Source organism: Halichoerus grypus, chromosome 5 (genome assembly GCF_964656455.1).
Source record: "Halichoerus grypus chromosome 5, mHalGry1.hap1.1, whole genome shotgun sequence".
NCBI classification, from domain to species: domain Eukaryota; kingdom Metazoa; phylum Chordata; class Mammalia; order Carnivora; family Phocidae; genus Halichoerus; species Halichoerus grypus.
Window position 1 is genome coordinate 9,418,858 of NC_135716.1, and position 14,196 is coordinate 9,433,053.

The 14,196-nt window shown below is 39.9% G+C and overlaps 1 protein-coding gene across 3 annotated transcripts in view; it reads left to right on the forward strand.

Moving 5' to 3' along the window:
- Positions 1-14,196, forward strand: part of DNAAF11 (dynein axonemal assembly factor 11) — a 71,360-nt gene that overhangs the window by 17,319 nt on the left and 39,845 nt on the right. For all 3 annotated transcript variants that reach the window (XM_078071996.1, XM_078071995.1, XM_078071997.1), the window contains 3 exons: positions 3,717-3,889; positions 5,712-5,914; positions 13,851-14,042. In XM_078071996.1, the coding sequence (XP_077928122.1) occupies positions 3,717-3,889; positions 5,712-5,914; positions 13,851-14,042 (568 nt within the window). The remainder of the gene's footprint in view (positions 1-3,716; positions 3,890-5,711; positions 5,915-13,850; positions 14,043-14,196) is intronic.

Genomic DNA, 14,196 nt, shown 5'->3' on the forward strand with positions numbered 1-14,196 from the left:
AGGTGAGAGGAGGAAGATGGATATACACTCAGCCCACCTACTTGAGTTAATCTCAGTATAATTTTAAACATAAGATGGACTTTTGCTTGTTTATTTTTATGTTTTGCTAGATGGCAAAAGCTAGATAGCATACTTTTTTCCCCCTCTGTTTTGGATTCACTGGGATATAATAAATTGCCTTCTTTTTCCAGCCTTCTTTCTTACCCACTCTAACCTGGAAGGAGAGGTGGGGTTTCTAATAGTGTTGAGGTTCCCCCCTTGGGAAATCAATGTTGTCAGTTTTAATGACCTTCTCACCCCCATGATCATTGAGGTGGATCTTCGAAGAACAGATGGACAGTGGGACTCAGTTGAAGGTAGGACTGCCTAACTCCAGAGAGAGCGGCTTTCTCAAGCTTGGCTAGTTCAGCAAGAATTGTTCATTAGGATGGCAGATGTGGTGTACTTTCTTATGGGTAGGCCAGGTAGAAGAACAATTAAGATTTATCATTTTGAAAAATATAATGAACATTTGGAGGGTCCTTTATCTACAAAATTACAGCAAAATAAAAATTATATAAATTTTTGAACATGTTGGAGTCTTTCAAATGTCACCATTTTCTTCCTTTTGTCCTTCCTTCCTTCCTTCCTTTTCTCAAAATATAGGGAGATGACTTAGGAGATATACCATATTTCATGCACAAGAGGATAGGAACCTGAGCTGGCCTGTTGGTTATAGGATTACAGTGGACAAGAAGTAGGTGGGAAGAATGTAGGGGTTGAGATCTGTGGGGCTTGGTGATTGATGAAGTGAAGGGGCTAAGAGAGCATTTTAGGTTAACACTCAAGTTAGCTGTGACTTGACTCTTGGCATCTGATACCAAAATGGTGATGACATTAATAGGATTTAGACATCAAGGAGGCAGCAGGAAAGCTGTCTTGAGGAGTGGAGAGTGAGAGAAAATATGAAGAGTTCATTTTTAGACATATTGAATGGGATGTCTTACAGACATTTGGAAGTAGGAGTATGACATTCAGTTGGATCGTCAGATATGAAGTTATTGTTTGGGACTCATCAGAATTTGGGAACATGACTGTTGTCATCAAGAGAAACAGGAGAGAGAATACTGGGTCAAGGATGGAAATCTGGGATATATTACCATTGATGGAGTGGAAAAGTCTGTAAAAAGGACCAAGAGTAATAAGCTGCATTATAAAAGAGGAGAAGGAGAGAGTAGTATCATTGTTTCCAAGACAACTGAGACATTTCAGAGAGAATTCATGGTCAGTTAAGAAGTGCACTTGACATGATGAGCAACAGGTGATATATGGAATTGTTGAATCACTATATTATATACCTGAAACTAATATAACACTGTTAACTAACTGGAATTAAAACAAGAACTTAAAAATAAATAAAGATAAAAAGAAAACTAAAATAAAGTTTTAGAAAAGTTTTTTATTTTTTTTTAAGTTTTTATTTTTTTTTAAGATTTTATTTGACACAGAGAGAGAGAGCACAAGCAGGGAGAGTGGCAGGCAGAGAGAGAAGCAGGCTCCCTGCTGAGCAAGGAGCATGATGCGGGACTCGATCCCAGGACCCTGGGATCATGACCTGAGCTGAAGGCAGCTGCTTAACCAACTGAGCCACCCAGGCACCCTAGAAAAGTTTTTTAAAAAGAATTTATGGTCAATCATGCCATATGCGTGGACTGTTCTAGTGACATAATGGGTTGAGAAGGTCTGTTAGATTTGTCAACATGAAGGTCTCTTTCATCACCTTTAGGGGAGCAAATCTAGTAGAATATTGAGGATGGAAGCCAAAACCAATGGGCTGAACAATGAATGGGGATGGAGAAAGAACCAGTACATATCAATTTAGGCTGGCTTATAACAATAGGCATTGCCTACTTCTGGTTCTGCCTGCTTCTTCAGATTCACTTCTTTGCACCAGGAATTTTTTTTTTTCCTAGAATGCATATCTTTTTTCTCCTTTCTCCATATTAGACATAAGCTTGAGGTGAAATGCCATGGATTTTTTTAACCACTTTATCCTGAAGACCTGGCTCAGTAACTTGGTCATAGCAGGTACCTGTTAACTCCTGGATGAATGAATGAATGAATGAATGGAGGGATGACTCTAGGGTGAGGCCCTACATCTGGAAGCACTAAGGTAGAACTATCTTATTTGGAAGATTCTAGTTTGGGATATGATTAGATTGGAGGAAACCTTGGAATTCTGGACATGATGGAGTCAGATGCTAACATCAAGAAAGGGTAGGGATGAGAGAATACTAGCATTTAATGAAGCTGGTTCCAACATTTAGCCTTCAGCAATGAGAAGAACCTTGCCAAAGGTGACGCGGTTGCAGAGCTATGAATCCAACTGAATCAAATCGTACTGGTGAAGTTACTGTACCAGGAACCAAAGCTTGCCCTACGTTATATAGCCACAAAACAACAGAAAAGCAAGATATAATCAGGAAGCATAGGGGAGGGCTGGAGCAGGTAAGATGTTTGAAGAAATGAGGGCACAACAAGGTGGGGCTGGGTTTTCAGCTGGAAATGGCTCTCTCGGTATTAATGGCCACAAAATCTGCCAGGTTGATCCAACAAGCATGAGCCAGCCACAGGGGAGACAGCCTTCTGCTGAACCTAGCCCACAGAGGCTGCTATATGAACCAGGTCAACTCTTCCTAAGTCCACAGCAAGGACCTGCAAACTCTCTGCTCACGGGAGAGCAAGCATCCTTCTTCCCCCATAAGCACATTGTTCAACATAATCCTAAGAGTGGTTATTGGGTTATTTCTCATCCTAGCTAGTGTTTACTGAAGCTCTCTAGGTGGCAGGTACTGTGCTAAGTACCTGATATGAATCATCTTATATTGTCCTCACAGCAACCCCTGATTGGGTACCAATGCTGTTTTAATACCACAGAAACAAAGGCGGAGGCTCATAACTTATCCAACATCACACGGCAAGGATGTGACCAAGACAGAACTTGAACTCCTATCTGCCTAATTCTAAAGTCTGCATTCCTAACTAGCAAGCTCCCATGGGACGTGAGTGAAGGGAGTCGACTGAAATTTCTGTAGCATCCAGCCATCTCTATAATGAGGGTGGATGGGGCAGATTTACTACCATCTTTGCATCCATGACTCATCCCTTTTCTATTACTCCTCTGAGGACCAAACTCTTACTCCTAACATTTGCTGATACCTCCAGTGCAGTTCTTAGGGTCCTGGAGTCATTCTGTCTCTTCGGTGTGACTTGGTAAATATTAATTCTGATGCCTGGGTTTTACGAACTGCCTTTCCTTTTGGGGACCCCTCCCAACCATCACCCTTCATGGCGAGATGTGTCCTACCTACCTGACAAAATTCTCAGAACAGATTGCAGGTGTCCTCTCTAGAGGAGCTTTGTTTTGCTGTCGTGTCCACCCTAGCAGCACATAGGGACCAAATCCGTATGTTACCCAGCCCAGGGCTTGCAGATATGGACAGCGAAAGTGATTTTCCCTGGCTGGAGGGGCGAAGGGGAAATGCACATAGAGAAGTGAGTCAGGGCTAAACCTTTGAGTTGGTATTTCTGAAAATCCACTTATTGGTAAGCCATGCAATTAATCAGCATACTTAAAAATATTGCAGTTGTTCCTGCTATGAGCTGTTGCACACATTTCATTACCAGTGTGATTTTTTTTTTTTTTTGCTTTATTTTCTTTTTACTTCTTTCAACAGGATGTGAAGGGCTGACAAAACTCGACCTGACCGTAAATTTCATTGGAGAGCTGAGCAGCGTTAAAACCCTTCAGCACAATATCCACCTGAAGGAGCTCTTTCTCATGGGTAACCCGTGTGCTGACTTTGATGGTTACAGGCAGTTCGTGGTGGCAACTCTTCAACAATTAAAGGTATGCTTATTTTAATGATGCAGAAATCTCGGAGAAATGAAAACAAGCAACTGCAATAATGCCTGTTAATTCACAGCATTGTCAGGGAATGTGTGGAATATTCCAGAAAATCAGAACTAATCCTTCGATTTACTGAAACTTTAAAGTTGTTTTAATAGCTTTAATAAACTTTTGAAAAATAAATTAAATACCTTTCTCCTTTCTCATTTAGAACACAACAGAGCTTAGCTGAACTATTCCTTGATGAACACAAATCATAGTCATGGAGGGCATTCATCATTACTAATAGCAAACCAAAAGCTTAGAGTTTTTGAGATGATGACAGCTAGATACCTTTGTGTTATGTTGTCTTAAACTACTGTGCTTTTATAAATTTTTTTCATTGCTTTCTCTTAACTCATTCTCTGTGTTAGTGGTTCTCAGACTTTGCTATGCTTTGGAATTCTTGCGTGGTGTTTGCTGGGCGACACCCCAGAGTTTCGGATTCATAGGTCTGATGTTGGCACCCAGGATTTTCCATTTCTAATAAACTCTCAGCACTGATGCTGCTGGTCCAGGGACCTCATTCGAGAGCCTTTGCTCTATTTGTTAACCTGTAATGCTCTATCTCCCCTCACCTCATGTTTTTGAAACCTGGGGAAAGACAGATGGTTTCTAGAGAAATCATATACCCGATTATGTTCAACTAGTAATGTTAATTTTCATGTAATTCCCAGAGTTTCAGACCTGCGTGCAGCCCCATGCTTCTGCAAAAAAATGCAGGGATGCATTGGCTTCGTGATAGGCATTTCCTTTTATTCTCAGAGGACGTTTGTTTTTAGGCTGCTGTGTTCTGCATAGTCGAGATTGCTGGATTTATGGAACACATTTCTTCTAATGTAATTTTTTTTTTGATTAAGAGAATGAGTGACTCAGGTAATTGAATCTGGAATACATATTTATAATAAAATGATAAATTAGCTCAAGCATAACCCAAGCGGATCATCATTATACAACGACGTACTAAAAAATTGAACTGGTAAGAACCAGCATATCACAGGAATGGATTCTGTAGCGTACCACTATGAGCCACTTCCCGGGAAGGGTGCCGGAGCCCCTGTTGTTGAGGTGCGCTCAGGCTGAAAGCTGTGGCAGCTGCCGGCCAGGTGCTGGAAACCTGCAGCCCGTATGAGTCCTTATACCCAAAACGTACTGTAAATTATCTTTCCAAATATCCACATTATAATTTTGATTTATAATTTTACTGATCCTGGTACTTTCCCTTATAAGGACGCTTGTGATTACACTGGGCCCATCCAGATAATTATTTTAATATTTCAGCTTGGAAAATCACTATAAAAACACCAGATATAAACAGTGACCGTTGCATCTTGTTGTTGAAGGTAGAACATGTGCCCATTTGTACTGGAGCCCAACTGGTGTAACACACGAGGCCCTTTTTTGTCAAGAGCATTTGCAAAGTGTCATTGTTACACTTTGGAGCTGTGGTTTGACTTGAGGCTTTGACGTTCTTCATATAGCGAACAGTTACAAAATCAATGTATTTTGAGAGCTTGTCATTAATAATTAGTTTCAACAGAAGACCTACTTGGTTTTTTTTTACCAGTAAAGATACTTTGTAACCCTGTTAATTGTATTAAATAAATGATTTTGATCAAAGTTCCAGATGTTTCCCATTAATTACTTTGCTTTTAATTCCGCATCACTATGGTGCATTACTTATTGTTTCTAAATTCACAATATTTCAATCAAAGTCAACTTGGGGCTGATTTGAATTGTGACTTTTGAATAATTGTGTCATGTTGGTTGTTTTTTATTCAAGTGGTTGGACGGTAAGGAAATAGAGCGATCAGAAAGGATTCAGGCATTGCAGAACTTTCCAGTAATTGAACAACAAATCAGAGAGCAAGAGAAAGCTTACTGCCTGAAACGAGCCAAAGACAAGGAAGAGGCTCAGAGGAACCTGCGAGAAGAGGAGGAAAATGAAGCCAAGGGGAGAAGTTACCCAGGCTTTGAGGGACAGAGGTACGCAAACATCAGGGCTACTCTACGCACAACCAAATTACAAGAGCTTACTTTCTACTTAACTTTGGTTAAAAGCAGCAAACTATTTTCACTTCCCAAAGTGTTCGTGGTATCATATTTCAGATGGTTGATTTGAAGAATAAATTGTGATGTGAATTTTGGAGGAAAGAGTAGGAACGTCTCATTGTTTGGGTCAATTCTCTGAGGCTTTCCTCCCTTAGGAAAAAAAATGCCTTTCCAAGCTAGCAAATTTAATTTGCATCTAAGATTATCCTCAGACAAATCTCTATAAGATGCATAGGAAAGATGAATTGACATGTGTACTTTGATTTAAAATAGTGGAGATATTTTAGAAAAGTTAAATGTAAATCACATTATTATAAGTCAAATAATTTTGATTACATCATAAAATATTCTGTTTTGTGAATTATATAATGAATACATTTTAATGTGATTAATAAGCCTCTAAATTGGTCTTTTATACAAGCATGAATTTTTCAAGCTTGTTTAAGTGAATTGCAGCTATAGTCAGTTGATTTGATTCCATATAGTGAAAGCTTTAAATATTTTGAAAACAGAATCTCTTAATCTTAGAAAATAATAATTATAAAATATTTGAGACATACATAAATGTTTTAAAAATCAATAGACACTATAGTTCCACCCAGATTTAATAAGTATCAATAGTTTGCATGTTTGCTTTGGATCTTTTTAAAAATAAGAAATAAAATATCCCTGAGAGGGCGCCTGGGTGGCTCAGTTGGTTGAGCGACTGCCTTCGGCTCAGGTCATGATCCTGGAGTCTCGGGATCGAGTCCCGCATCGGGCTCCCTGCTCAGCAAGGAGCCTGCTTCTCCCTCTGACCCTCCCCCCTCTCATGTACTCTCTCTCATTCTCACTCTCTCAAATAAATAAATAAATCTTTAAAAAAAAAAAATATATCCCTGAGAGTCTATCCCATTCTCCTTTCATCTTCAGTGGGTCCGCCATCCTAAGAGTTAAGTGCATTTGGTATATGTGATCCCATCCATATATACATTTGAAATATATTTATGATGTAATTGTGCCTCCTTGAACAAGAGTGGCTGTGTGTATTTTTTTTTTCTCACAAACGATATCTTTCTACAACTTTGCTTTCCATTCAACGTTATGTTTTTGAGATTTTTACATATAAAGACAGGTAGAGCTAGTTCATTCATTCTAACTGGGGAATAACATTCCATTGGATGACTAAATCACAATTTATCCCAGAGGTGATGTTCAAAATATCTAACAGCTGGTGACTCATTGGCCCTGATAGATCAGGATGCGCACCAGCTCTCACGGCCTGCAGGGCCCTCCTGGTGGTTGCCTGCTGGAGATCAGCCCTGGCGCAGCCATCGCTCATTGGATGGTCATTTAGATAGTTTCCCTGCTTTCATTTTCTTCGGATGATGTTGCACATGCCTCCTCATGCAGGTATGAAAGTTTCTCTAGAGTGTTCAGCAAAGACATTGCCACATCATTAATTAAGAACGTTTTTTCCACTTTATATTCATTGCCCAATTTTTTGAACAGCATTAATTTATACTCCTATATCAACAGTATAGAAGAGTTGCTAATCCTTGCCAACACTAGATAATATGATATTTTAAAACATGGACCAATCATGTTGGTTGTTAAATACCACCTAATATTTTATTTAATTTGCATTCCTAGAATTACTAGTGAGTATCCGTATCTTAGATGTCTGCTTCTATTTTTTTTTAAATTTTTTTATTGTTATGTTAATCCCCATACATTACATCATTAGTTTTAGATATAGTGTTCCATGATTCATTGTTTGTGCATAACACTGTCTGCTTCTATTTTTATTGGCTATTCATATTTCTTCTCTTCAGGTCCTCTGCCTATTTTAAGTAAGTTATAAGTTTTTTTTTTTATTATTGATTTATAGTTCTTTTATATTCTAGGTGCAAATTCTTTTTTTTTTTTTTTAATTTTTTTTATTGTTATGTTATTCCCCATACATTACGTCATTAGTTTTAGATATAGTGTTCCATGATTCATTGTTTGTGCATAACACCCAGTGCTCCATGCAGAACGTGCCCTCCTCAATACCCATCACCAGGCTAACCCATCCTCCCACCCCCCTCCCCTCTAGAACCCTCAGTTTGTTTTTCAGAGTCCATCGTCTCTCATGGTTCTTCTCCCCCTCCGATTTCCCCCCCTTCATTCTTCCCCTCCTGCTACATTCTTCTTCTTTTTTCTTTCTTAACATATATTGCATTATTTGTTTCAGAGGTACAGATCTGAGATTCAACAGTCTTGCACAATTCACAGCACTTACCAGAACACATACCCTCCCCAGTGTCCATCACCCAGTCAGTTTGTTTCCTGAGATTAAGAATTCCTCATATCAGTGAGGTCATATGATACATGTCTTTCTCTGTTTGACTTATTTCGCTCAGCATAATACCCTCCAGTTCCATCCACGTCGTTGCAAATGGCAAGATCTCATTCCTTTTGATGGCTGCATAATATTCCATTGTATATATATACCACCTATTCTTTATCCATTCATCTGTCGATGGACATCTTGGCTCTTTCCACAGTTTGGCTATTGTGGACATTACTGCTATAAACATCGGGGTGCACGTACCCTTTCGGGTCCCTACTTTTGTATCTTTGAGGTAAATACCCAGGAGTGCAATTGCTGGATCATATGGTAGCTCTATTTTCAACTTTTTGAGGAACCTCCATACTGTTTTCCAGAGTGGCTGCACCAGCTTGCATTCCCACCAACAGTGTAGGAGGGTTCCCCTTTCTCCGCATCCCCGCCAACATCTGTCATTTCCTGACTTGTTAATTTTAGCCATTCTGACTGGTGTGAGGTGGTATCTCATTGAGGTTTTGATTTGGATTTCCCTGATGCCGAGCGATATTGAACACTTTTTCATGTGTCTGTTGGCCGTTTGGATGTCTTCTTTGGAAAAATGTCTGTTCATGTCTTCTGCCCATTTCTTGATTGGATTCTTTGTTCTTTTGGTGTTGAGTTTGATGAGTTCTTTATAGATTTTGGATACTAGCCCTTTATCTGATATGTCATTTGCAAATATCTTCTCCCATTCTGTCAGTTGTCTTTTGGTTTTGTTGACTGTTTCCTTTGCTTTGCAAAAGCTTTTTATCTTGATGAAGTCCCAATAGTTCATTTTTGCCCTTGCTTCCCTTGCCTTTGGCGATGTTTCTAGGAAGAAGTTGCTGCGGCTGAGGTCGAAGAGGTTGCTGCCTGTGTTCTCCTTTAGGATTTTGATGGACTCCTGTCTCACATTGAGGTCTTTCAACCATTTGGAGTCTATTTTTGTGTGTGGTGTAAGGAAATGGTCCAGTTTCATTCTTCTGCATGTGGCTGTCCAATTTTCCCAACTCTAGGTGCAAATTCTTTAGCAGTTATGTGCCTTGCAAATATCTTCTTCCAGCCTTCAACTTATCTTTAATTTTTATAAGTGCTTCCACTTTGTAGAATTCAAAAATATAGTAATGTAGTTAAGTTGATTTTTGTATTTTTTTGGTCGCATTTATGAAATTTTTCATTATTCCAGTGTCGTATCTGTCTATGGGGAATTAACCTTTGACTACAGTGTGGGGTAGGTTACCAGCCATTTCCCATATGGGTGGCCAGTTGTCCACACCATCATTAAGACGCTATTATTCTGATCTGTAACACCACCCTTACCATATACCCTTTCCTTGTGCGCTCACGGGTCCATTTCTGGGCTCCCTAGACTGCTTCATGGATGCACCTTCATATGGTTTTAATATCTGTAGATTTATGGTAAATCTTGGTATTTGGTAGGAGCTTTTCCCATTTTTCAAATTGATCTCAGCTGTTCCTAGCTCTTTACTTTTCTTTAAGAAGTTTAGAATCTGCTATTCAAATTCCCTAAAAATCCCTAGTGTAATTTTGATTGAAATTGCATTTAATTTATATGTTAATTAGGGGAAAGTTGACATCTTCATGACTTTGATTTTTTCCTTGCTGAACTTTGGAATAGCTTTCTCTATTTATTTAGACCTTCTTCTGAGTCCTTCAATAAGGTTTTGTAATTTTCTCCATAGAGGTTTTACACCATCTTTTATTAGGTTATTTCTAAGTATCTTGTAGAATGGGATTTTTAAAATACTCTTATAATTGGTTCTTGCTGTTGTATAAAGAGACAAATGACTTCTGTATACTGATACTGTATTAGGCAATCTTGCTGACCTTTTTAAAAAGATGTGGTATTAGCCTGTAGATGATCCTGTGTTTTCTATATAGAACACATTTTTTTTTTATAAACAGCAACTTTAAAGAATTTTCCAATCCTTATGCCTCTGCTTTTTTATTTTCTTTATGGTGCCTGCTAAGGCCTCCAGTACAGAGTGGGATAGCCGCAGTAAGAGTGAGAATCTGCCTAGTTCTGACTGTAAAAAGAATGTTTCCAATCTAAGGTGTTTGCTGTGGGATTTTAGGTAGAGCTAAGTAGGTTTCCTTTGATTCCAAATTGATGAAGAGCTTTTACCATCACAGATACTGGATCTTATGAAATGCTTTTTTTTGCATTTATTGAGATAGCCATGTGTGTCTATTAATGTGTTGAGTCACATGAATAGATTTTCCAATATTAAGCCATCCTTGAATTTCCAGAATAGATTCACTTTGTCCATGGCATATTTTTAATAGATTTCTGCATTCATTTTGCTAATATTTTATTTATAATTTTTAAACCTGTATTCGTAAGTGAGTTTATGCTGTAATATTCTTTTTTCATTGTATTTTCCCCAGTGTTTTGCATCAAAGTTATCATAGGCACATAAATTGTGTTGGGGATCATTTCTTCTTCTTCTTGGTTTATACAAGTTTACAAATGTTTAAAATGATCTGTTGCTTGCGTTGAGTAGAAGCATACAGTTGGGTTTTCGCAGGTGCCTACTTGCTTCCCCACAGGACTGACTGGCTGGTCCTTCAGCCATTGCTCCTATGACTGCATTCCACCTATTTGTCCAGAAACCCAGACATTCTGGAGGAAGGTCATTGAGATAGTGAATCATTGACTTAAAGAGGAGTAGGGCACTACTCCCCTTTCAAGACTGCAAGAAGAAATACCATAAAGATGCCAGGGCTGCAAGAAGGGGAGACAAGCATCTCATCCCTTGACTAGATCTGAAGCCTGCTTCCAGCCTTAAGAATTGAAGAGATGAGGGGCGTCTGGGTGGCTCAGTCATTAAACATCTGCCTTCGGCTCAGGTCATGATCCCAGGGTCCTGGGATCGAGCGCCGCATCGAGCTCCCTGCTCAGCAGGGAGCCTGCTTCTCCCTCTCCCACTCTGCCTGCTTGTGTTCCCTCTCTTGCTGTCTCTCTCTGTCAAATAAATAAATAAAATCTTAAAAAAAAAAAAAAAGAATTGAAGAGATGAGATGTGTCCTGGAATAGCCTAGAGCAGAAGGGTCAGGAAAGTGGGCATTAATGGGAATCAGCTTATACTTCAAGCATCTGTCATGGCAAGGGTTTGTGAATATCCCATGGGCCAAGTACATATGGTAGAAGGAACTGCACTTGAGCTGTCTTTGAAGGGCTACTGCCCAAGAGAGTGGTGGCAATAAGAGACCGTGGGGTGGATTGTCAGTGGCAGAAGCTGAGGAGTTGTCACACACAACCAGCTGGGTAGTATGTTGATCACTCTGACAGAGAACAATGGACTTGGAAGGCTATTGTAATATCTCTAAGAACCAATAAATGTGCTCATAAGAGAAAGCCAGTAACTGGGCATTAGCCCTAGAGAGGGAGCCAGAAGCCAAGGTCTAAGAGCATCTGTCTCAGAAGAGGTGTTTGCGGGCACCTGGGTGGCTCAGTCGTTAAGCGTCTGCCTTCGGCTCAGGTCATGATCCCAGGGTCCTGGGATTGAGCCCCGCATCAGGCTCCCTGCTCCTCAGGAAGCCTGCTTCTCCCTCTCCCACTCCCCCTGCTTGTGTTCCCTCTCTCGCTGTGTCTCTCTCTGTCAAATAAATAAATAAAATCTTTAAAAAAAAAAAAAAAGAAGAAGAGGTGTTTGCCTCCTTGTCCCCATCCTTTGTCCCAGGCCCAAACTTCTGAAGTCAGGGGGACCTGAAAAAGCCCATGAGGTGGGAAACAGAGGGAAGGAGTAGATGAGCAATGAGAGGTTGGAGTAGCCCATCCCCTCTCCCCACGCGCAGCCCAGTCATGAATTGGGAGAGGGGAGGAGGGTTTGGAAAGGGAGGCGTAGGGCTTCAGTTTGGATGTAAGTGAAGTTTTATTTGAACTGGAGGCCTTTAATACCTTTAGCTGAGATGGGACTATTTTTGGGACTGTTGGGCTGTGGGATGTGCTCACGAGCGGGAAGAGAGTTCTGAGAGCACAGCTTTGAAGGAAGTGGCTGAAGAGCACATTGTTTGTTCATATCCTAATGAGCTCAGTCTGCTTCATCACCCAGCTGTGTGCATTCACATGCATTTTGCTTTTGGAGACTTAAGTTATTTAGCTGATATTTCTATAGTTTTTCTGAAGTGCAATTATTTTTATGTTTATTATTATTTTTTTACATTGCAAAAGATAAAAGTGAGCCAATTAGTCAGTTTCCAGCAAAAACAAATTCTTTTAACTGAAAATGGAACCAATTATTTCAGTGATGATTACCTAGAATGTTGGAGAATAGTATAGATCCCCTGAATAGATTGCCTTTTTAACACCATAAAGACCAATAGCTATATGGCAAAACATTCGTTTTCAGCAATTTGCATGATTTTGCTTATTAAACTATCTACATTTTGTAATATGTGACAAAGTGTAAGCAGAATCTTACTCTGTGTTCTGTTTATACTGTTTAAATTTCACATTCTAGTGTTTTTGGCCCATCCCTTCAGAAAGCATCTTATTTGAAGGTCAACTAAATGAGCCTTTGGTGTCATCTCATTTTGTACCAACAATAAAATGTAACATTTAGTGAGTATTACCATTTGCCATACTTGGTGCTGAAGGCTTCACGTGGATTTTTTCATGTAACGTCATTTTGAAAGAGAGTGTATGTTGCAGGGAGAGCTGTGGGGAGAGAAGCTCCCAGTGTTTACTGTTTGAATGCTGTCATTTTTCCTCTGCTAGAATAGCATCTCCTGAAAATAGTGTCATTGTCTGTGCCTGGCACACAGAAGATGCTCAATAAATATCTCTTGAATCCACTGAATGAATGTCGAATACCCCATATGCCCATTTGATATCATATAGAGACATCATTTAACTCTCTGACAATCCACAAAGCATGAATAAAAAAGAGAACACAGCACTGTTACCATCTAAAGCTATGACATCAGAAGTTATCCATAAAAGGCCATACCACGGAAGATCTCATATATCCCACTAGAGAATTTTGGAGCTAGAGGATCATTAAAGAAGCTGGATATAATCTGATCTAAGTTGCCTGTTGGAAAGATTCCTCTGGGAGCAGTGTGGAGGATGGAACTGAGGAGTGCCAGAATGGAGGTAGGCTGATTGGGAAGGCCCAGTGGTTTCTGAGTTTGATCATCAGAACCTCTTGCAAAATATCGTAAAACACAGATTCCTGTGCCCAAGCCCACATCTACTGAGTAGACTTTCTGTGCGAGCTCAGGCATCTGTGCTCTTCATAAGGCTCCCCCGGTGACTCTCATCAGCCAGGCCTGGGAGCCCTTCCGTCTGCACTGCAGTGTGCCCTGTGTTAGATGATGAGGGCCTACCCCAGTTGGGGCAGTACTTTCATCCACCTTGGCTTACATAGGCTCTCTTTCAGAGATGTCTTGTCATTCAAAGGTAAGACGATAACCTAAGAAAAACATGTAAGAGATTTTAGGGGCAGCACTGAGCACGAAACTCAATGACACCCAGTATTGGTCTTACACACTCTGGATCTATTCATTCTTTCCAAGCCCATTTTCAGTAGAGAGCAAAGACCACATCCAGGCACCAGAAGGACAAGAAGGAGAATGCAACCAAAAGAAGTTCAAGGACAGCGAAGATGACCTGGAATTCTGGAACAAGCCCTCTTTGTTTACTCCTGAATCTCGATTGGAAACACTTAGGCATATGGAAAAACAACGGAAAGACCAAGAAAAATTAAGGTATTTCATTTTTTCCTATCATTGAGAGAGATACAATACTCTCCTAGGGATTATATTTTCATGATTGCACATGATTTTGCTCCTCATCTGCATTCAATCTTTGCTAGCCATCACACATTGACTTTGCTTCTTCTAGGTTCAGCTTCCTGTTGCA